This window comes from Colletotrichum lupini, chromosome 4 (assembly GCF_023278565.1).
Source record: "Colletotrichum lupini chromosome 4, complete sequence".
Lineage (NCBI taxonomy): Eukaryota > Fungi > Ascomycota > Sordariomycetes > Glomerellales > Glomerellaceae > Colletotrichum > Colletotrichum lupini.
In genome coordinates this window covers 3,592,856-3,615,552 of record NC_064677.1, presented here as the reverse complement: position 1 = coordinate 3,615,552, position 22,697 = coordinate 3,592,856, and the positions used below count along the sequence as shown (strand labels likewise).

Here is a 22,697-nt window from a genome sequence, read left to right as displayed (position 1 = left end):
CCAGAAGCTGTCGCCGGGTACGGATACTTTGGGCTGCGGTCCACTTCCAATCTTGTGTACATCGGTCCCTTGACCAAGTCGCCCTGTTTGCCGTGTTGCAGGAAACTTAGTGGTCTCGAGCAAGAGCAAAAGTGGATTACAACGTAGCGGTAGCGGCCTTCTAGTGCTCGCGTAGAACAACGAAAACGAGCTTCCAAGTGTTCCAACGAAGGCGCCGTCTGTGTGATTAATGGGTCTGATCTGGCGTGATGAGGCGGCGTGATTTAAGCTCACGGTTTGGCGCGGCGCACTACCGCTATCGAAAGATTTTAAGATGGGAAAAGAGAGATAGAGCTAACTAAGCTAACCAGCCAACGGGCAAACGCAAACTGAGGTTATTACTCCAAGTCGCCTTGGGTGACGTGCTGGAGCCAAACCCTCCCCCCGGAATGATCGAACGAGTTTGGCGGCGGACAAGAAGGCGGTCAGATTAGTCTACGGCGTGTGTGTAATATGCCAGATGTACGTGACCGAACGGAAAAGCTGGTTAATTAGTTTTCCTGTAGCTTCTCTTCTGACAGCACGGCACTTGGGATATTGAAGTCTCCGGGGAGGGAGGGGGGTGCCCGACCTGGCGCTGCGGGCCTTGTCCGGCACGTCCGCGAGATTCCAATCTCCACGTGCATTTTGATTCGATCGGACCAAGAGAGACATGAAGAAGAAAGCAACAAGAGAGAGAGAGAAGCTGTGTTTGAGAATCGGACACTAGGCTAGCTTAGCTTAGCTGTTGTCGAAAAAAAGTCCCGGTCATTTCCAATCTATGCCAGGCTGAAGAGGTGCCACGCTCGTCAATGCCGTGATGGACGTGGGGAGAGGTTGCGAACGACGGGCGTCAGGGCCGCTTACATGGGCCACCCGGTACCCAGGAACGACGGGAAGCTCTTCTCCAGCTTGTGTGTTCGAGCAATTTTATGAGGTACTTCGTTTTACCATGTTGAATGTGTGTTGCAGTGAGGTATATGCCGAGAGATTTGGAAAGTACAGAGTACTCTTTGGTGTGATCTTGTGAACGTGTGTGTGTGCGCGCGTGTATGTGCGTGTTGTTCCATCAGGGAATTCCGAGAAGAGGCACCACATTCGACGAGAGCTATACTTCGTACCGGGGTACCAAGCAAGGGTAGCATGAGAAGCGAAAAGCTAAGAAAAGAGCGGTAGCGTTGCAGCGAGCGATGCGATGCGTCGATGTGGTGGTGCCGCACTGGTGCTGGGTAAGGTCAGGTCAGGTTGGAAAGCTGCCCGAACGAGCCGTAGGCTGAAAGGGCTCATCCTCCTCCGAGCTTTTTTCCTTTTCGTCTTACCTCTTGGTAGTCTTGGAGGAGTAGTCTTGGGAGAGGGCAATGGTGCGCGCGATGCTTCCCGCCCATTTCGTGGTGGGGTCACGGTGTAACCTCTTCCTCACTCCATCCATCCATACATGATCCAAAGCTGCTGCTTGCTTGCTTGCCTCGCCATGGATGATGGCACTTGTATCTGCGGTGTGGTGTCTCGGTACCTGAATTCGCTGGGCCCTTCCTCTGCCATCTGGTCTACACTACCGTCCGAGTGAGTGCCTGAGTGCTCTCACACACGCACTCGCCTCGGGAACGATTTCCATATCCCCAACAAGCTACGGAGTACCGAGCCTGCCGATCATCTCAAAAAAAAAAAGTTGAGCCGTGTCTGTCTGATCCTGTCCTGTCCTGTCCTGTTTCTATCCGTACACACAGACAGTCAAGAGAGACAAGGTCATGCAAGGACCAATCACTCGTGTGCCGAAAAGTTTTGTAATTACCCTCAGAACAGGAGGAAAGGGATACGGGGTACGGGTAAACAAGAAGCAGTCAACCACTGCAACTCTTCTTTTGGCTCTTCTACTTTACTACGCTTCGGGTGACAATGACGGCATATGCGTGGTTCATCTATCCGTACCCCCTAAACCAAACGTCACTCGCACTCTCTTACTCTCTCCCCGCAAGATTCAGAAATTAAGAAGCCGTCGAGTTATGCTCTTCTCTTCAAGTTTGCACACCGTGCCCCTCCACTTCCCCCCTTGCATCGTGAGCGGGGGAGACAGAGAGAGAAGTGAGGATGGGGAGAACGGAGCTCGGAACACACACACACACACACACACACACACACACCCAAACACAAGGAGGCTGACCGACCGAGCCTAGAACGATAGGATATGGTAACGAGCAGTGAAGATCTCTCAGTTCTCCAGGAACCAACGAACCAGAAACGTTCCTTCATCGGAGGGAAATCCATCACACTCACACACACAGGCAAGCATACATGCACACATACATACATACATACATACATACATACATGCCTACATACAAGTCATACGCACATTACATAGGCGCCGTCGCCGTCGGGGTTTTTACTCACTTCTCGCCAGCAGCGACAATCGTCCACTTGACCTTCAATAAGGGGGCGTGGGACTAATACACAACACCAACGACAACACTCCACGATCCTTCTTCCGCTGAATGCACTGCACTGCACCTGGCTCCTCATGCGCTGAAGCTGCGTTGCGTTGCGTGCAGCACACACTGCAGACAAGACAACAACTACCTGCTCCTGCTAAATGTCCGTGCTCAGATTTGGCCGTAGAAGGCTTCCATCTGGCATCCTCTGGCCAGGGTGAGAGCGGAGGGGAAGGGCATACGAACCGTGGTTTCATCCTATACCGGGGTACGCTTGCGGACCGGGGTCAGTCGTTGGTCGTTCACATCAGCGTTGGGCTGGGTGCGGGAAGAGACTCGAAGAGCAAGCAAATCGACGCAACATCAGAAAAAAGGGATCTTCCTCGTCATCCGTACAGGGGGCGGCGGCGGCGGCGACGACGACGGGCGGGTGATCGTAGGCCCCTCATCAGGCCAGGCCTGCCAGAGTGACAGGGCAGCCAGCCGTCATCTCCCTCTTCCTCTTCCCCCGCGGAGCGATGCGAGCGCGTGAAGCAGGGGTTTGGGGGGGAGTGATGTACCTTACATGCTGGTGATGCGGATGGGGAATTAGGGGATCCCACTTTCGCATCATCGCATCCGCTTCGTTTCGCTCCTTCGCGGCCGCCTTGCGTGATGACTGTGATGCAGGAATCGGTCCGCGGCTGATGATGGGTAAAAGACACACGCACAGAGAGAGAGAGAGAGACATCACGAGACGAGACGAGACTGTACTCGGAGTGAAAAAGCGAGGGGGACTAACGGCCCAGCTACACGCTAGTGTACCGTTTGATGCTTCTCACGTCACCAGAGTCTACAGTCGTTATACTGCAGTGCGGAAAAATGCCTAGCCCATCTATCCCGTACCATACGTGTAGAACATCTGTAAGGATGGACCCCCAAAGTCAAAATGACAAGATCCGGACTCGGCGGCGCGGCGTTGTCGGGAATGTCGGGGGCCTGGCAATGCCAAACTCTCTGCCGCTCGGGGATGTCCTCGGTCGCAGGAACCTCAGACCGAGGGAAGCCTGCTGCCATCTGATGTTCAGATATTCGAAAATCCAAAACGGTGAGATGAACGAATAACAGGAATGGTCTTGCTTTGCAAAGAGTTACCGCCCGTCCAAAGTGACATCCAGCATGACCAATTGACCAGCTTCTCACAACAGAAACCGAGTGAGATAGCGAAAAAAAAAAATGGGGCACAATGCCCACAGACGTAACACCAAAAGACATGTCGGTTGTCACTCTGTTGCTTTTTTGTCGGTGTGTTTTCTTCTTGGAAATCTCATGATGGACCGGTCCTTTCACTTCCCTCCTCTCAAGTCTTTGACTCTCGGACGCGTCGCCTCGTCTCGCCTCACCTTGCCCTTGCCCTTGCCTTGGCTAAGGCTTGCCCCGGCCCCGGTGCCCTTTGCTCTCGTCATCGGGACAGCAAACCGACAGCAACCCAACCCATGGGGCCAAACGTAAGTGAGCAATGCTGCGTGTGGGTTGGGCCAACCCACGGGTGTGTGGATCGTGTCGTGCGGTCGCCGGGTCCTGTCCAATTTCGTCGCGCAGAAGAGTGGGAATCCATCTCCGCGACGGCCGTCCGTGTGCGGCGTGCCCTGTCATACAGGAACGCCACCCGTGGACTTCTTTCCGGCACTGCTGCATGCATTTCAGGAGAAGAGACGACAAGGCCATTTGACAGGAGCAATCGTGGTGGACTTTGATGTGCATGCCGTTTCCCAAACTTTGCTCGAAATGTTGTTCCGACCGGGCTGGGGAATGGTGCCATGCCTGTGTTGATCCCAAAGAACAGCTCCAAGATGAGAGGAACGGGTGATGGGCGTCAGGTATCAGGCTCATCAAGGTCCATCAGGCCCATCTATGAGACGCAGGAGCGTTCGCGGACGCCACATCCGTCAATGCATGTTACTGCTTGTTGCTTTCCCTGCTTTGCTCGCGAGCCTCGCCCTAGAGACTGACTGTTTGTTGGTTGGGACGGCGGGCTGGCTGGCTTACGCTGCGTCTGTGTTCGTACTTCTCAGTCTGTACGATAATACTGAGAGTCCGTATGAATTACTCCGTCGCATAGGTAGCGTACAGCTTTCCGAGGAAGCCAAGGCATGAGAGACAGAGGCAAGACATACCACCACAGCACCACCATCGACCGGGACAGGGTGACTTGCTTCAAGATCGGGCTGCCGTTGATGTTGATCGCAGGCAAGTCCGAAGAGAGACTCGCTCGGTACACAACTGGGTAAGTCTGCAAGCCACTCGCCAGCCGTTGCAACAGCTGTTCACGGGCTACCCGAAGTCTCGTTGTTCAAGTCCAAGGTACCTGAGTCGAACCGGAGGACAACTGGGCGTGTTCGGTGTGGCAGGGAGCGGGTGGGAAAGACAGAAGGGCGCCAAATCTACCGGCGCCCCGTCGGGCCATCAACTTGACACAAGAGCCTGTCAGGAAATACCTGGTTCTGCTTCCCAGAGATCTCTGAATCGCCAGCCAGACGCGCTAGGGAGATCCAAGAGGTTCCGACAGCGCGGCAACCGTGGGGCCATGGCTCAGCGAGCACTTCGTCCAAACTTGCCGTTCCACGCACCCCTGCAGACGCGCGCGCGCGCAAGAATCTCTTCGTTACAACTTGCCCATTCGACAGCAACCCCGGCATGCGTGTGGCTACCAGTACGCTAACTGGCGTACCTGCGTGTTGCCCATCACCTTCACCCTCCAAGAGTCTTGGCAAATCTCCAATCCACCTTGATCCAGCGAGGCGGGACTTTTGGCGTGTCTCAGTTGCCATGCCTTGGGATTGCAGGTGCATGCTGATTGCAGTCCGCGTCAGTCAGGGACTGTCGATAATCTCGTTCGAGTCTCGAGTCTCGGCTCATCTATCGTTGTCGTTGGACCTGCCAACCTGACCTGTCTGACAAACAGTGGATGCAGCCGGTACTCGAAGCCGGCATCAAACTGCAGAATGATCCTAGGATGCCCAATGCGCTAGCAAGGAGTGACGACGCCTTGGAGCAAGGAGAGAGAAGGGATAGAAAGCAGAAAAGCTGGTGTCTAGAAGTTGGTGTGCGCAGATGCAAGATTGGTTCTGATTGCCTCCTCGACAACGGGGAAATTGGAGAACGGCAGTTCAGTACAGTCGGTTGGTTCGTACGTACGCCCGTACGAGATGACATTGGCAGAACCAACGCAACGCAACGCAACTCTTGTCCAACCCGCGATCTGCAAAACAAGGAGTTTGTGCGTGTGTTTGTGTGATCTGTACGCAGACATGGATACTGCATTTGCAGGCCTGGGACAACTTGCTTATTTTCCCTTTGCTTTCCCGGCTTCTACATCCCGCCACCTCGTCCAAACACATAAGCAGTGCTGCAGTTACGAACTTAGGGCGTGTAAAAGCCAAAGGGGGCCACACGGTAGACCAGAGAGCAGCCACACTCCGGGATGCGGCTGCTGCGGCTGCGGCTTTGGCCACTCGAGTCACGGTGCAGACGCTGGCCGCCGCCCGACAAACAGCGATTACCCGGTGATGACTTCAAAGCCGTCGTCGGATCTGTTTGTATAACGTGAAATGTCTTTCAAGAGTCTTGGGAGGATCGAAACCTCAGCCTGCATTGCCTGCTTACAGTCACTCTATTCGATGCGTACAAGCAGAAAATAGCATCAGATCCACCGTCACCCGCCTTTCGGAGAGCAATCGTTGGTCTGTGTCAAGTCCACGGAGAGCCGCAGCCACGAGCAGGTAGCCGCGTCGGCGGCGGAAATAGATGCAGTTTCGGGGAGCGGCCATGTGAACACGCCTGTGCCGCCAGAGACAGCACCGGGGGGCCGGTGACCAGGGCCGGGCATGGGCGCATCTGAGGCTCTTCAAGCAAAGGCCGAATGTGGTGGGTGCGGATGGTTTGGTGTTGTATCGCGTCTAGAATTCGAGACAGGTGCGCACGAGTGCGGCGGCGCTTCTGTCGATGCCAAGTGACATGCAGTACAGGCGAAGAACATGGGCTGAAGAGGACATGGCATGGATCGCGATCCGCGCCGTTGAAGCCAACGTAGGTTTCTCTCCCCGACTCTGGTCGTCGGTGACCGGTCCGCTGAGCCCATTCTCGTCACCCTCGGCACTGTGGACCTCGGGCGGCTATGAACAGGACTCGAGGGTTGCAGCCGTAACGGACTCGCCTTTACCTGCCATTCGAAGTCAAGGCCCTCGGTTCCAGTGCCCCTTGCGGTGATGAAGGTTGCCCTCAGAAGTCTCAGAATCTTCCAATCACCCCAGAGTCATGTGTCTCCACGGTGATTAGAAGCCAAGTCAAGTGGAGCTGAAGTTACAACTTTTCATCGCCGAGGCTGCTAAGCTGCTAGCATCACTGTTGCGCAAGCCTTTGCATGTCTAGAAGTTGCAGGATTCGGCCATGTGCGACTGCATTTGTGCCCGCGCCCGACCGCGCACAATACGCGTGGCTGTGGTCTTCGCCACTGCGATGGACTTGCATTGCGGCGATGGGAGAAGCTCGGTCTGAATTGTGGGCGGCCTTGGTGCGCATCTGACCAACGAGGACTCGAGATATTCGGTCAAGATTAGAGGCAAGCAGGCTTGAAAGCCGTTGGACAGGGAGGTCCCGGGATGCGTCGTCTTCTCAAGGTCGGCGAGCGCTAGCGGCCGTGCGATGACAGAGTTTCCCGGCCTTGAGCAAAAAGCACCAAATTGCCACTTTGTGCGACGAGGCCATGTCAATTCCAGGTGACAGACGGGTGGCCGATTGCTCGGCATGGCTTGTCACACCAGCGACGGGACGAGCAGGTCAAGCGGGTTGGTTGGTGCGGCTGCAGTGCGAGCAGGGCTTCCCTCGACAAGCCTTTCGAGTGCCGGTCCTGAATCCCCAACTTTTCCAAGACGAGGGAAGTGAAAGGGGGCAGGGGGGCGAGATTTTTCGTTGAATCGCTGCTTGGCACCCTGAATGCCACCAACGGTATCTGGCGTCCGTGAACTTTGAAGTCTTCAACAACAAGTTTCATGGTAGATGAGGGCGATGGATACCGTCCAAGACAAAGGTACCACCACCTTGCACTGGCTCAAGCGTGAGATCATGACTTGGAACGGAACCGTTGATGTGCGTGCACTTGTGGAGACGATGAAGCCGAAGACGAGATGAAAGCTCAAGGACCTGACGACAAGTTGGCAAACGGGCATCGCTGCTGGTCCATGGCTGCCAAGACGTGCCCGGGTTTTGCAGTTGCGGTGTGTGCGGATATCGTTGTCTGCCAGTGCCAGCTTCCAGGATCCCAGGAAGACTTCTGAGCAGTGGAAGATTTGGCACGGGGGGTTCTTGTGGGCAGCGACCAAACCAAATGAGGCAATTCCAAAAAAGGCCCCTGCTGCATCATGGTGCGGATATCTCGCAAGCAGACGACACTGACAAGCTTGTAATCAAAGGCTTGCCTGGCATGCTGATACTGAAGCAGCAAAAAGGGGTGGATTCCCTTGGAAGAAGATTCTGTCGTGCATGGCGGTATCGGCCACGATAATTCAAGGTCATGGATGATGATGGTCCCATCGCGGGACTGTGTCAAGCTAACGAGTTTGCGAATTTGTCCGTAGTCCGCGTTGGTCCGTATGATCCCTAGCTTCATGGAGGCTCTCGATGCGTATCCGTGATTCCGTCCACTAGAAGCCGAAGTGAAGACCGGGGCCATGCCGCCCGCCATGGGATGGATCATGGAAGAATATGATCTGGCTATGGACTGCGGTGGGCACGGCACGGCGGGACATGACGCGAGGCACCTGGTAGACGTCTGCCGATGCTTCAGATGCGCGGGATCCGGAGATGGTGCGATCTAGGAATCAAATCAAAGGACTCAAGGGCCGAGGCCCGGGGGGACTGGTATCTTGTAAGAGCCTCCGCTCGGCAGGGCCATCGTCTTACCACTGACGTACCATTCTGTCCTCTTTCTCTCTGGGCATCTGTCCCTTTCGGTGCGTGTGTGCCTCTTTCGAGTCTTGGTCCTCGACCTCGTTGCAACTTTGTCCGCCCACCTCTCCGGAAGGAACCAGAGTGGTATTCGGTCGTCAGCGGGCCTGCTCCGTTTCGATGGTCGTCCGCGACGGGGACTCTCAACCGCTCTGAGGTCCTCACTCGGTCTCTCCCCCGGCACCGTTGCAACGCCGTGGGCACTTTTGGGTACCAGTGCCGAGCTTTGGTGCGTTGTTCGCATACCTACATTGGATTGGGTTTAGGCAGTTTTGGGCGTGAGGTGTGGAGGGTCCAAGGTTCATAGGTACTGCGTATTCATTTATGCGTAAAGAGTGACGGGTTCCCTATTTCTCAAGTGGATCTTATTCCTTTATCCACATTAACCACTACATCCCGAAAAGAGCCAGGAAAGAGCGGGGCCCATGCCACTTCCCAGGCACCGCCAGGGGAGCCCAGGCTGAAGGTGCCGATCGGACGATATTAGGTAAGGTGGCATCCGAACGGTGAGAAGGTACTCAGGTACGTATCCCATGCCATCCCAGGCCACCGGTCCAGTCGGGACGTTCCCCCTTCACAGACTTCACTGAACCCTTCCAGCTCCTCGGACACGGGTATACGAGTCGCCCCGACCAACGAGCATCACCCTGGTCAAGCGGTCAACGAATTGCTCTTGCAACCTGGAAACTTCGATGTACGGAGTATGGATACAGTACCTTGCCTGTAGAGGGACCCTCTGCGAACACTGCCACCATCGATCACGACGACGGTCAACCTTGACGGCCTCTGCAGCAGCCTCTGCCTTACTGTTATTGTTTTTCATCAATTTGCCTACCCTTACCATACCGCCGAATACCCGCCCACTAAGGCAATCTGACTTTTGAAATGAATTGCATCGGCCGGTCTCATCTATTCGCCCGCCGCCAACTGTCTATCTACACTATGGAGCACCTAACCTTAGTATCCGACGAGCGGGAGGCCAAAAAGTCCCTGCGCCTGAGCCTTGTGAGACGTCGCAACAAGCTTGCTTTACCTCACCGCGCTCCGTGTCACTGAACGTTATTTTACGATCCGTGGCTCTGGATCCAGTTTGTGGGCGTGGGAACAGACACTCATTCCGAGTTCGCATTCCTCGGTCTCAGCTCTGAGTTTGGAGCTCTGAGCTCGCCAGTGAACCAGTGAATCAGAACAGCAAACAGCCTTGTCGCCAAGCCCCAGGTTCTACTGTTCTGCAACGTGGCTCGGGGTGGCTTTGGAGTCTAGTCGTCGTGACATTGACGGTGAGAGCGACGGCTTCGGAGTGGACGAAGCTCGATAGCTCGACTTTGCGCTCATCTCATTTCGTTTCGTCTCGTACCGTCCCACTCTCCGATATCCCCGCCGGCTGTTCCTAATGACTTGTCGTCAAATCCCACATCCGCAGAGTCCCAGCAAGAGGAACCCGAACGACAACGACTCAGTGCTCACGTCGTCTTCTACGCGGGCGGCGGAGTGCATGGGGAATAATCTCGAAATGCGACAACTACGAGCGGGAACCCGATATCTGGGCATTCCAGCAACTCCGGGCCAGACTCGTGCGAATGCGATGCGGGTCTCGTCAGATGCAGGAAGTACACTAGCAACGGTGCTTGTTGCGTTTGTCAAACTCCTATCATCGGCTGTGATCATTTACTGATGAGGCATGGTGCTAAACCTTCTTCACGACGATTCTAATGCGCGGCGATTCAGGTGCTGGTCGTCTGACGAGACAAGGCGGAGAAGGCGTGAGTTTGCAACAACCCTTGACAGCGTGGGCAGATGAGCCTCTCTGCCCTGACTCTGGGACTTTGGAGACACCGACACGGACGCCAAGGTGGTGGCCCTGGGTGTATGGGTATGGGTTGATGAGAAGTTGAAAGTGAAATACATAGGCCTCGCTAGGCTCATCGCGCTCTCCACCATCTTTCACTCCACCAAGCAGTAAGTAGGTGGATATGGGTTGAAGTCTTGAGTCGACGTCGACGACGGGAGGTCGCAGCGCGGTGGAGAGATAGCTGCCCCCCGGTTGTTGTGCGGATGGGAATGGGTGCGGATACTTGCTTGCAGCAACTCACGGACGCGGTGCTAGTGCACGTCGGCCTGGACTGCGACAGTGTCATCAGAGATAGGCGGCATCCGTAATGACTGCAAGAGGATCCCGTTGCGGCGTCCACTGTTCCAGCGTCCCGATTCCCAGTATCGAGGGTGAGGTGAGCACTGGGGGCCCTGAAATCTGGATTCCTGTGATTTCCCGCCCGGGTGAGAGAAGGTATCGTGGGTACGATGACGGAAGCCGGACTGTATTATTTGTAGGGAATGTCACATAAGACGCAGTAACTCGAGGTTGAGGTGCGGTCTGGACATTTCCTTTCTTTTTGCGGGTACCTATCGTGGGATTGGACCATCATTATCCAAGGAGGGTAGAAGGGCAAAGAAAGGCTTGTCATTAGTGGTCATGGCATGGCATGGCATGGCCTAGGCCGCGGCACAAGATTTGAAGCTGCCGGCCGCCGGTATTTGCTTCGACTCCACCACTCGGGTTTTCCACCACTGCCGGATCCTTTTTGCTTCCTTTTTCTTCATGTTACGGATCCCCTCTGTTTTTCTTTCCTTCTGCCCATTACCCCCCGTTTCCCCTTTGTCTTGGCATTCTTCCTCCGCATGGCGCGGCTGGCTACCGTGTATGTGACCAGTGACCATTGGACGGGTAGCAATTCTACCTGCTGAATTGAGTTTCCCCTCGATTTTTTTATTGCTTCTTGGGTGTCGTCTGTGAGGCAACGCTCCTTGCAGTCGTAAAGCGAGATGGAAATTCCCACCGCAGTCAAACCGCCTCCCAGTGTGCTCACGGTCCCAATCCCCCACTTTTCCCCATTCTTTTTTCCCCGAAGAAGAACCTAGACGGGGATAGGAGAAGGAAACAGCACGGGGAATTTCAGAGACGATGCTCCGAGAGAGGAGCCTCCGAAATGAGAGAAGGGGAATGGAACTCGCGAAGGAGAAAAAAAGCAACAGACAACAACAAAGTCTACAACTCAGCAAACTCAACTCACCAACAAAAAAAAAAGAAGAAGAAAAAAAGAGGCCGGCCTTGACGGGCCTTACTCCGCCGAAGCTTGCCCATGCCCACTCGATGTCCACGCCCAATTTTAGTGTCAATCCCTGGTCCCCAGGTTCTAGCGGCGGCCCTGCCCTGTCGTTGCCCTGGGTGTGCCGTATAGCTATAAGAGCCTCTGACAAGTTCACCCCCGGGACTGCCGTGACTTACTGTATACCCTAGCAGACTATGGTTGCAGTGAAGGCAGCTTTCTCGCTGTAGTGTGGCCCTGTGCCTGGTGCCTTGCACGCAACGGGGAAGGTTGCTGTCACTCGAGTAAGGTAAGGGTGGGGGGAGATTGGTTAGGTTGTTCGGGAAGCCTTGGAGAACCGAGAGAGAGAGTATTCAATAGTTGAGCTGAGTTAAGAAGAGTCTCCAGCTAGGATAGACAACGAGCTGGGAAGTCATTGGGGGAAATGGAACCAACCTCAACTCTCCATCAGCCCAGCTTTCGGCAAAGGCGCGTTAGGGTCGGTCTTAGCACATCTTAAAACCCCATTTATGAGTCGCAATCGCCAGGCATCATCTGGGCGGGCCAAGGCGAATCCTGACATGGGGGAAAGTTACACTACCTAGTGTCATTCGCTTCTGTCTAGACTCTAGAGTCGCCTTACTGCGTGAGTTCACTGTGAGGAGGGACGCAAGGCCAAGCCGCAAGGTAAGGTAGGTATAACACGGGTGATGCTATTGATGTCGACACGCTACCTTATTCCGCCATTCATACGAGTCCGTAGTAAGGTATGTTACGCAGTACCTGGCACCCTACCTATGTACGAAGTAGGTACGGATACGGAGTACGGATATACCTTGGGCTTAACACACGATGCTAAGGTAAGCCGCGGTACTCCGTACCTTGCATGATTACCTCATCGTCGGTCTGACTGCACTTGATAGTATTAGGAAGTAATAACCAGTATCAATTGGTCCAATTGGTGACTTCCCATAGGTTGTGCTTGGCAGTTGGCTGCCTTCCCAACTGGGGTTGCTAAGGCTGACTTGAGACGACTAACGTCTGAAGACGACTGCCGTGCCTGTTTTACCACACCACACCCGATGGCACGACGGCATTCCCGCTCATCCCAAACTCCATACTCCATTCCACATCCGTCACCTCAATGCGAACCTCTTGCCATCATCAGTCCCATTTCGTGACTTTTCGTCCCATCATCCTGCCACATCCATCACGCACATCTTCCGTCTTGAGCCCACTACACCTCCATCCACGTTGCAACCGAACCCCAACTTGATATTCCTCCTCCCCGACTCCCCCCTCCCATGACCCATGGCCCATCTGTTCGAAATAGCATCATCGGAGGGCTAATTATACACACATTCTTTTTTTTGGCCCCATCTCAGCCCAGTGACAGCCCAGGCCAGTTCCAGCTCTTCCCTCTTCCCCGAACCTGCTCATGCTCATCCCCGCCATGCATGCCATGCTCGGTTCGTCCATCGTATCGTGGACATGGCATATCGCATGGCATGGCATGGCCATCATCGAGATGACCACCATCACCACGTGCCCTTGACTGGCCTCTTTACGCCAACTTTCAAGGCCCTGCCCTGCCCTGACCCCGTCTTCCTCCCCGTCCCGCCATCACGGAACCCGCGGCGAAAGCTATCTACCATAGCTCTCACCAAACTCGTCTGGTCTTCATCCTCGCTGTAAAACCTTACAATAGATCTTCTAGAACATGGTCAGCATGGGCAACCGCCGCTCTACCTTCTTGAATGCACTCTATCTCGCGAAACTGCTGGAGCTTGTTGCAAGTGCTTTGCCAGTGTTGGACAGCTTTGGTGATAGACAGGGTCTAGTTGGTCTGGGAATTGGCTCATTGTCCCTTGCGCGGCTCTTCAACAAGTCGACGAGAAATCCCTCCCGGTAGGATCAAGGATGGCAGTTCGTGTCAAGAAAAAAGACCTTGCCCGTGCCGCATCCGCGACGTCACCCGCAGACAAAGAATGAAAAAGCAGTTGGTAGGGGGTGCAGCTCTCATCAACCGCCTCTTGGCAACGTGATAGCAAACGACCTTGCTGACACCACACCACAACCTAGTCTAGCAACCAACGACAAATCACAGGTTTCTCCGGGTTGAGGAGGAGGGGCGCATGGGAGAACTTTCAAAACCTAGAACCCGAAGGTATACAGAGGGAACTTCCGCGCGACCTCGGTCTCGATTTCATTGTTCGCGAAGAGAAAAGGCTGTGCCGCGTGCGGAGTTTTGAAAATCATTTACATGCTGCCAAACAGCCTTCGCGTCACACATGGTTCGAATCCACCAACCGCTGGAGATTCCGTCGTTTCTCGCCATGTTTGACGATGGGTGGAATGGACTACCACCCCTCTCTTCCCTTCTATGCTATGGCTGCTATCGTTTGCGGCTCTCTATCTCGCTCTCGAATCCCTCCCTACGTAGTGTTGCAGACGTTACGCGTCTTCCCGTCCATCTGGAGCAAGCCCAGTTCTTTTGTTCTGCTCCCCCGCACCGCCGCGTTTCACATCGTGACCATTCCCGAAAAAGGAAGTCTTTCCAAGGTCCAACGAAGGGGAGGGGGGTCGGCTTGTTGCGCGTATGTGCACATGTGTGTGTATGTGTGTGTCTGCATGTTTGTAGAGACCGCCGCGGGAGACTCGGGGGTGGGTGACAAACGGCTTGCTCGTCATCGGGAGGGAGGCTCGTTCCAGGCGGGGAGGGGTATCAGCGATCGACGTTCGGCCGGTAAATCTCCCTTCAATGATGTTCGGATCTGATAGCATGGTGCAAGGAGGGAGAGGGGAGGGGAGGTGGGATCTGTGATCTCTGCCGTCGGAGACGGTCGGGCAGCGCATGATCCGGTCGTTCATGGTAGTAAACCGTAGCTCTAGCTTCTCATTGCCTGATCGGCCGCTCATTTGACGCTCGAAAGAAGGCATTATACCGAGGGAAAGGACTGCCAAACTCGTCCAAGTACTTGAAGTTTTGCCGCGGCCCTTTGCCCTTGTCGTTGGTTGGTTTCTTGACACCTCCCGCTCGGCATTGAGCTCTAGGACGGGCTCCCACCCAAGACGGGAGGAGAAGAATCTCTTCTTCCCGCACACCGGCGACGTCTTGTTCGGCTCGGACTACACATATCCCCCGGTGGCGGGCGGGCGTTGGCCAACGACGCGTGCGTGTTCGGGGATGGGAGCCACAAGTCCTCGGAGGTCAGAGTGGCCCACGCCGCTTCGTTTCGCCCTCCCGCTGTCCCGAGTGTCCGATATATTGGTCCCTCTTCTCTCGGGAAGCCTCTTTCAAACTGCACTGCCTTCTTCCATTCCGTTCACGGTTGCTTTATACGACCCCACACCGCGGCCTGGCTTCTTGGCCCGGCTTCAGATGGGGGAGATGGGGCAGGGTGGAGGCTGAGAAGGCGGGATGGGAATACGTGGATTCGTGTCGAGACAGGCACGTTCGGGTTTCCCACGTAAACAGGTTCGACGTCGTCATGCGTAGTTACAGAAACCACGTGGAACGGGGCTGGGCCAATCTGACCTTGGCTTCGGATTTTCTCCTCTCATGCCACTATCAGATGTGTCGACATCGTTTGGTGATGCCGGAGAAACTAGCATCATGTTTTCCCGTGGATGTTGTTTACCTCTTACCAAGATTTCCTGTCCCTGTGCCAGGCACGCACGGCACGCTGTAGATCATGAAACTCTCAATCCGATATATATATGGGGGCCAAGTGGCGAAGAAACCGTTGCGGGCGTCTGTGAACTGCCGTCCCAAGTTACGTGTAGATCAGTTCTGGACCAGGCTTCGTTCGGATGACTTTTTTTTTTTGGTCTTTGTTCCTGGGGGAAACTAGGCATGACCGGACGACATCATCATCGTATGTCATCTAATTCCTAAATCAAGAAGTGTAGAACGGATGATATTGATAGTTTTTGGCCCATCTTGGAAGCCATGGAGGTCCTCGTCCAAGCTTTTCAGAGTTTGGCAGGAATGTCGCCTTCTTGGTATTGCTTCATAACCCCTTATGTCATGTATTGGCTTCTCTACCTTGCGTGAATGTCATATATACACCAACTAAGTTTGCTGCTTCTCTGAAGCTCGGCCGGTGGGAGCATTGCTTTGCCGAGACTTACTGTCTGGTGATGAATGGCCAGCAATTGGGACCCATAGCAGTGTTCTTCTCACCATGGTTTACGCGACCAGATGTTGCAGGTTGATGAATAGCTTGAAGCTGGGACCTAAGCTTGAAGGAAACGCAAGAATCTCCATGCGTCTGTTAAATGTACATATGTCGTTCGTTCAACTCACCATTCTGAGAATACATCTCGTGCGAGAAACATCCAGTTCCCTGCGCTACCCCTTTTCGAGCGTGGCGAATAGACGTTATCAACCCGCGACTTGGTTTTCTTTTCACGTGCTGTGACTATGGCTGACCACTTACTCAAGATGTTTCCATGATTCCCACGTGTTTGATGTGTTTCTAAAACAAATGATGGTGGGCTATGGATGGTTCCAAGGCCTGACATCCCGTCCCGTCCTGAAGTCCAGCCTTGAGTACTCTGGGGGTAAGGAGTCGGGGGGAAACCTTAGCCCCTAATTGCACCTACTTTCGAAACTTGCCGCCCCTTGAGCTTGGAATTTGCTGCTGTAGTCGAAACTTGGCTTCCAATGAACGAGTTCAGAATGGATTCTGCCTATGTTTTGGAGGGAGCTGCTTGCGGCGAGTTGGACGCCCAAGCGTGTACACTCTTTCGTAGCTCGAAGGCATTTGGAAGAATTCAATCTGGTTTTCCAAAGATACTTGGATCTAATGGTAGTGTTATGTGCAGATGAAAGCAGCATGGGATCCTCTAGCAAATATGTCTGTGTCACACTTCTTCCGAGGTGATCATAGGCGCCCAGAAAGACTTCCCCTTTAGCGTATACTAGCATATACGTATCTCCTTGACTGAATTCGGCAACAAGATTCTTTAACTATACGGAGCTTTTGCTGAAAAAGGGCACCCCTTCAGACCGTTCAGCCGCATTACCAGCCGCAACTTGAATCGTGAATTCGTCAAGGTCAGAGTCGCCCAAGGTTTTTGGCCATACCTTTCGAACCTTCTGGCTCATGTCACGCCTTACTTGGCCCGTAACTCTGGCAAGTATGTCACTCATAAGTAGTACTTTATACTTTAGTACTCATCATCATTTGAGAATGTACGAGGCTATGGGTTCGTTTTTCGCCACTATTTTGAGAAGTTCAAGTCATCAAATGATATTAACGCATCCCATTTGAGTGCTTGTACGAGTACTTTGCTACCTGGGGCATATATGCCCGTCATTCATCTCATCAGCTTTTGAGCCTGTTGGGTCGAACTAGAGGTATTCCCATGTGCATAGTTGTATGCCAGAGTGGGCTCGGAAGAGTCTGCTTCAAGTGAGAATACACACTTCACTTCATCAATGTAATCTGTGATTTAACGCACGTGGACATGCGTGAATTCAACGCCTTACTTCATGATGACAGAGGTCTTGTGCATGGCGATGCATCCAATTTTTGAGCTTACTACTGAGAACTATCTATCACTTTTCGTATTAGATGGTCCGACTTATTAGTCAAATTTGCTCATCATCAACTCCAACATCCCATCTCTGCTTTAGTAGTCGTAAAATCCCTTTCCGCTCTTCTTTCCCATCCAACCAGCATCAACCATCTTGCGTAGCAACACACTCGGCCGGTACTTTGAGTCACCAGTCTCCTCGTGAAGAACCTTCATAATAGCGAGGCAGGTGTCCAGGCCGATAAAGTCGGCAAGCTGCAGAGGGCCCATGGGAACATTGGTGCCGTTCTTCATGATGGCGTCGATTGACTCCTTGTCGCCGACGCCGGTCTCCAGGCAGATGATGGCTTCGTTGATGTATGGCATGAGGATACGGTTCGCGAGGAATCCGGGGGAGTCGGCGGATACCGAGGTAACCTTGCCCATGGCCTTGCAGAACGCGACGGCCTTGTCCAGTGTCTCCTGGCTGGTCTGCAGACCGCTGATGATCTCGACGCCCTTCTGGATCGGGACGGGGTTCATGAAGTGGGTTGAGACGACGCGGGAGCTCGCGGAGGTGTCTGTCGGGTCTTGGGTGGTGGAGGCGGCGATGCGGGTGATGGAGATGGATGAAGTGTTGGTGGCCAAGATGGCATGCTTCGGGCAAACCTCAGCCAGCTTGGAGAAGATGTCGAACTTGAGCTTGGGGATTTCAGGAACGGCCTCAATGACAAAGTCCACATCCGACAGCTCATCAATAGACGTGGCTGGCGACAACAGCGAGCGGGCCTTGTCGGCCTGTTCCTGTGTGATTCTGGACTTGGAAACATCCTTTGCAAGAAGCTTTTCTGTTGAGGTGTTAGCGAACGGAACTCGTTACCAGTGTGTCGTTGAACACTCACCCGCAAATGCAAGACCCTTATCCAAGGCCGTCTTGTTTGCATCGACAAGTGTTACGGGAACTTGAGCTCTCTGAGCAGCCACAAGCGCGATGCCGAGTCCCTAGATTTGAACCCGTCAGGTTTCTGGATGCCGCATATTCACATGCTAATTCGCGGGTTCTCTCACCATCTGCCCAGCACCGATGACACCCAATCGCTTCACTCCCCCTGTTGCAGAAGCAACTCTGGGTGTAGAGCTGAACGTCCGAAGCTGCCCTGGAAGCTTCGCCACCGCCCGTACGCGAGCAATTGAAGTCGCCATAGTTATCGAGGTGAGCGAAACGTGAGTGTGCAGGGATTATGATCTCGGTGATATTCGAGTAAGCCCCGCTGTGGCCGCGTGAGGGATTGAATGGAAGTTCGCGAGGAACAAGTGAGCAAGATACAATAAGTGATGAGGGAAGTAAAACTCTACGAGTTTGATTTGAAGTACTGTTAAGATTGAAGTACAGAACGGAAGTCCGTGGACAGATGTCGTTGCTTGTCCAGGGCCATGATGCTGCCCATGACCCGAGGTTAACCGCGGCCCCCTAATGAGCCCCAAAGCCCAGAGCTAAAGCAGGTACCTACCTTTCGGTCCGCGCGCCATACCTACATGGGCCTTATCTAATCTTCGGTATCGATAGCACAAAATGTGGGGCCAATCAACGCAACTTTCTGTTAGGACGCGCTGCATCGCGCTGGACGCGTCGCTAGGTGAACCAGGGCAGGTCTGTCCCTCCAGGGCTTTTCTATCATCGTCACTATTGGCGTGTAGATGGAGACACCACCAAGCCTCAATTGCAATCTACCATTGTCTTGAATACCGCCAGAACCGACAAGATGGAGTTGCCGGACGGGTCAACAGAAGTTGTCCACCCTGAAGTTCGTGCGCACATCAACAGTCTTGTGTCCGCGGTACGTTTTGGCCAGCCGAGAATTCCTCCCCAAATCGTTGTACATTGACTCTGACATGAACATAGCTCGGTGGCACCAGCGCCGACGACGATGGACGATACAGACTTGGTGACGACGCCGTCCAGGTCCTCCGCGATCTGAAGAAATGGATTCGGCACTACGACGAAAAGACCAATCGCATGGATGTAGCCCGATGCATTGCAGACTCCAACATCGTGGAAGGCGATCTTCTCCAGATCCTCGCGAGCTGGCCCGAGAACGATACCAACAACACATTCAAAGCACGTATAGCTCTAGCCTGCTTCGAGATTATGGTGCCCCTTACTTGGCCCATGGAAAGAGATGCCGAACGAATGACAGTCAATCACCATCGCCATATGCCTGTTCTCGAGCTGGCGCAAGTGGGATACAAGCGGGCCATCATCAACTTTGACGGCGCTCAAGTTCTCAATACAGCTATCCGGGCAGCTCTACCATCTATGGCAATTTCCATTGGCGAACGATCTGCCCGCGACCAGGGCATCATCAAGCTTGTGCTTTTCTTCCTCCGCAACATCGCCATGATTACCCCTCCTGCCGGTGTCCAATACGATGGCGACGAGACCCAGATATCCCGCTCCACGACGATAGACGCATTTTCATTTCAGGACATCTTTGCGGTGTTGCTGATGATTGCTTCGAATATGGGCGAAGACTTCCGTACCGAGGACGTAGTTCTCATGGAAGTCATCTACCACCTGGTCAAACAGGTCGAGGTCAAGAAGCTGTTCATGAATGAACAGCAATTACACAAGACGAAGGCTAAAGAGCTCTCCTCAATGATGAAAAAGGAGAGCGCGATGCGCAGTGCCTTCAACCGCAAGGCGCCCACCCGCCACAACCGTTTCGGCACCATGGTATGGATGCAGCGCGAAGACGGCCGGGTATCAACAATCACTGGTCAGGATGCGCTCGCAGACAGCGCTACGCGGCAAAAGAAACTGGACGAGTCCAAAACGTTTAAGCCACCGCGACGGGCCAAGAAGGGAGAGGTGGAATCCAAGGACCTCGGTGCCCCAGTCAAGCTCAATGCAAGGGCTAACGACCAGCTCCGAAGCTTTGTCGAAGACTTCCTTGATGCTGGTTTCAACCCTTTGTTCGTGCATGTTCGCAAGTCCTTGGACCGGGAGGCGCCCCATGTTCTGTCTTACCATCGCCGACAGTACATGTATCTTGTAGCCTGGTTTTTGGAGGCGGAGCGAACTCGTAGAAAGTCAAAACGAGACTCGAAGAAGGCAGGCGCCCCCGAAGAGGTCAGCAGCTTCAATCTCGTGGCCGGCGTGCTGGATCAAGCAATGTTCATCACTCTCACAAAGACTATGCACGACTCTTGGGAACATAAGGATTGGCCTACCCTGACGGCTGCGATGCGGTGTTTCACGCAGATTCTGCTCACGGTCCAAGAAATGACAGAGTCAGGAAACGAAGACGATGAGGAGATTGCGGAAAACACGCTGAGTCGTCTCTTCTACGAAGACTCCACACACGACTTGATTGCCAATGTCGTCAGACAATACAAGGAGCAAGGCTTCGAGTATCTCGACACCGCCACAGAGCTAGTGCATCACTTCTTGCGAATTCTGGAGGCCTACTCGAAACAAAACGTCGACATGCAAGTTCGGTCTCGTAAACGGACTCGGCGAAAGAAGAAAGCCGAGAAAGAAGCAGGTATCGATACAGTTGATAACGAGGAGAACGATGAGTCTGCCAACGACGAGGCAAATGCCGAAAAGACGTCCAAAGAGCGCAAGTTCGACTTCCATCGGTTCACATCGCGCTTTACCCCCCAAGGTGTGGTCGATACTTTTGTCGCCTTTACCAAATTTTACAAGGATCTCGACGACTCTCAGCTGAAGCGCGCTCATCGATACTTCTATCGCATAGCCTTTAAACAAGAGATGAGCGTCATGCTCTTCCGCGTTGATATTGTGCATCTCCTTTACAACATGATCAAGGGGCCGGAACCGCTCGACAGGAACTCTACCATGTACAAGGAGTGGGAAGAACTGACCAAGCAAATCCTCAGAAAGTGCACGCGCAAGATCGAGCAGCGGCCCGAACTCATAATTGAGATGCTTTTCTCCAAGATTAGCAGCACCGCTTTTTACCTGGAATATGGCTATGAGAAACAGACTATTTCGACATCGACGCCTCGGCCCGCTGCAGAACTCGAGTTCAAGTACACTGCGGATTTGGACCGGCAAATCGCCATCGTCGTTGGCGCTCTGCTTGACAAAAATCAACAGGATCATATCTCGTGGGTCAAGAAAGTTCTTGATACTGCGGAAAAGGAGCGTGCTGCCTGGGAGGCGGCTGATTTCCTCATACCATCGGTCGAGGGCACCGACGAGGGCGCACAAATCGATAGACACCCTTTGAGTAAGTACTTCCTCAGGCGACCACACTGGTTGATCTCTCTAACATGTACCAGCTGTGCGACCGGACAATGATGCCCGCAAGACTGCCATATTTAAGAATTCTCACCTGCGTCTACTCATGAAGCTGGTTGGTTTTGAGAGGCTAGCACCGACTATCGAGGAGACGCCCCAGTCCGTATGGATGCTGCCACCAGATCTTAGTGCCAGTCTCCTTCGTGTGTATATCAAGCACATCAACGATGCCGAGTTTGATCCACCCGCCTTTGATGGTGCCAGCGCAGAGGATCAGCTTCGCCGCAAGAAAGTAGCCCGAAAGCGAGCCGAGTACGATGACGACGATGATGATATTGATGACGGCTTCCTCTTTGAACCCCTGGGCCCTACCGTCCGCAAAGCTATTGACGACCCTGCTTCTAAAAAGACGAAGCGGAGGAGGCGCAGAAAAGACAGCGAAGATGAGGAGGCGCCGAATGATTCCGAGTTGGAAGAAAAGGCCCAGAAGCGCAGAGAGCGCGAGAGAGAAAAGGCGAGAAAGATCAAGAGCGAAGCGTACGTCCACGCTAGCGATGACGACACGGACGAGGAGTACGACCGTGAGTTCTTCCAACGAGAAGAGGCACAACGCTCGCGTTTGGCTCGTATTGTGGAGAAGGTTGCGATATCGGAGCCGACCAAGAGACCAGCAGCGGTGCTGCTTGATGATAGCGACGACAATGACGATGATGTCCTCGCTGTGACGAGAGGCACTCAGTCTACCCGGCCGAGTGCCGACGTTGATATGGATGCCGATAGCGACGGCGAGCAGAATGGAGACAATGCTACGCCATTGAGCTCCAGTCCATCTTCCTCTCAAGGAAAGGGATCTCGGAAACGGAGACGCATCACTCCTGAGGCAGCTACTGCTGAAGAAGGGGCGAAGGCTTCAGAGAAGGCAGATGCCGATTCGGATGACGAAGATGCGCCGGTGCCTACAGCACGCTCACGACAGCGCACCAGAGGAGGTTTCGTGATGGAGAGTAGTGACGAGGAATAATGAAGATAAGCTCTGGGCGTTTGGGTACATGTGTTTTCGGTGGTTCTAGGATGCATAGCGTAGGAAGGTATCTTGGCGATAATATCAAGTTGTTTCTCAGTCTTCACACCGTCTCTGAAGGTGGTTCAGCTCGCTGGATTTCGCTAGCTCGTGTTTTGTGAGTCTATGCAGATGACCTGTTTATCAAGACTTATCTTCCTCTCTGATCGTCGGCTGACTTGAACATGTACTTGCCAATAAGCAGCGCTCGGCCGAGGATTCATGTCGGGGAAGTCCGCTCTCTATGAGAAGAGGTAGTTTGATAGACATTCCCTCTTGGTTTAGCGGCTTGTCTATGACCCGATTATTGGGCTCAGGCCTCCCCTACG

The 22,697-nt window shown here is 53.7% G+C and overlaps 6 protein-coding genes across 6 annotated transcripts; 3 read left to right on the top strand and 3 right to left on the bottom strand.

Moving 5' to 3' along the window:
• Positions 1-2,895: 2,895 nt before the first annotated feature.
• On the bottom strand, positions 2,896-3,503 carry CLUP02_08147 (uncharacterized protein; the record flags this gene model as incomplete). Its single annotated transcript, XM_049287137.1, has 2 exons — positions 2,896-3,194; positions 3,347-3,503. 2 exons carry the CDS (start codon positions 3,501-3,503, stop codon positions 2,896-2,898), a joined length of 456 nt encoding a protein of 151 aa, XP_049144280.1.
• A 169-nt stretch (positions 3,504-3,672) lies between these two features.
• On the top strand, positions 3,673-5,996 carry CLUP02_08146 (uncharacterized protein; the record flags this gene model as incomplete). The annotated part of the gene is made up of 9 exons (XM_049287136.1): positions 3,673-3,727; positions 3,792-4,063; positions 4,134-4,241; positions 4,314-4,525; positions 4,591-4,713; positions 4,791-5,045; positions 5,114-5,294; positions 5,392-5,706; positions 5,757-5,996. The coding sequence occupies 9 exons, from the start codon at positions 3,673-3,675 to the stop codon at positions 5,994-5,996; spliced, it is 1,761 nt and encodes a 586-aa protein (XP_049144279.1).
• A 145-nt stretch (positions 5,997-6,141) lies between these two features.
• On the bottom strand, positions 6,142-9,276 carry CLUP02_08145 (uncharacterized protein; the record flags this gene model as incomplete). Its single annotated transcript, XM_049287135.1, has 13 exons — positions 6,142-6,323; positions 6,400-6,601; positions 6,649-6,706; positions 6,793-6,821; positions 6,914-7,174; positions 7,247-7,460; positions 7,533-7,836; positions 7,878-8,298; positions 8,344-8,431; positions 8,485-8,584; positions 8,647-8,779; positions 8,814-8,892; positions 9,020-9,276. 13 exons carry the CDS (start codon positions 9,274-9,276, stop codon positions 6,142-6,144), a joined length of 2,328 nt encoding a protein of 775 aa, XP_049144278.1.
• Positions 9,277-12,822: 3,546 nt separating this feature from the next.
• Positions 12,823-13,050, top strand: CLUP02_08144 (uncharacterized protein; the record flags this gene model as incomplete). Its single annotated transcript, XM_049287134.1, has 1 exon — positions 12,823-13,050. One exon carries the CDS (start codon positions 12,823-12,825, stop codon positions 13,048-13,050), a length of 228 nt encoding a protein of 75 aa, XP_049144277.1.
• A 4,108-nt stretch (positions 13,051-17,158) lies between these two features.
• Positions 17,159-18,244, bottom strand: CLUP02_08143 (3-hydroxyacyl-CoA dehydrogenase; the record flags this gene model as incomplete). The annotated part of the gene is made up of 3 exons (XM_049287133.1): positions 17,159-17,889; positions 17,944-18,043; positions 18,110-18,244. The coding sequence occupies 3 exons, from the start codon at positions 18,242-18,244 to the stop codon at positions 17,159-17,161; spliced, it is 966 nt and encodes a 321-aa protein (XP_049144276.1).
• A 560-nt stretch (positions 18,245-18,804) lies between these two features.
• CLUP02_08142 (timeless protein) lies at positions 18,805-22,329 on the top strand (the record flags this gene model as incomplete). Its single annotated transcript, XM_049287132.1, has 3 exons — positions 18,805-18,879; positions 18,945-21,297; positions 21,350-22,329. 3 exons carry the CDS (start codon positions 18,805-18,807, stop codon positions 22,327-22,329), a joined length of 3,408 nt encoding a protein of 1,135 aa, XP_049144275.1.
• Between the last annotated feature and the right edge of the window lie 368 nt (positions 22,330-22,697).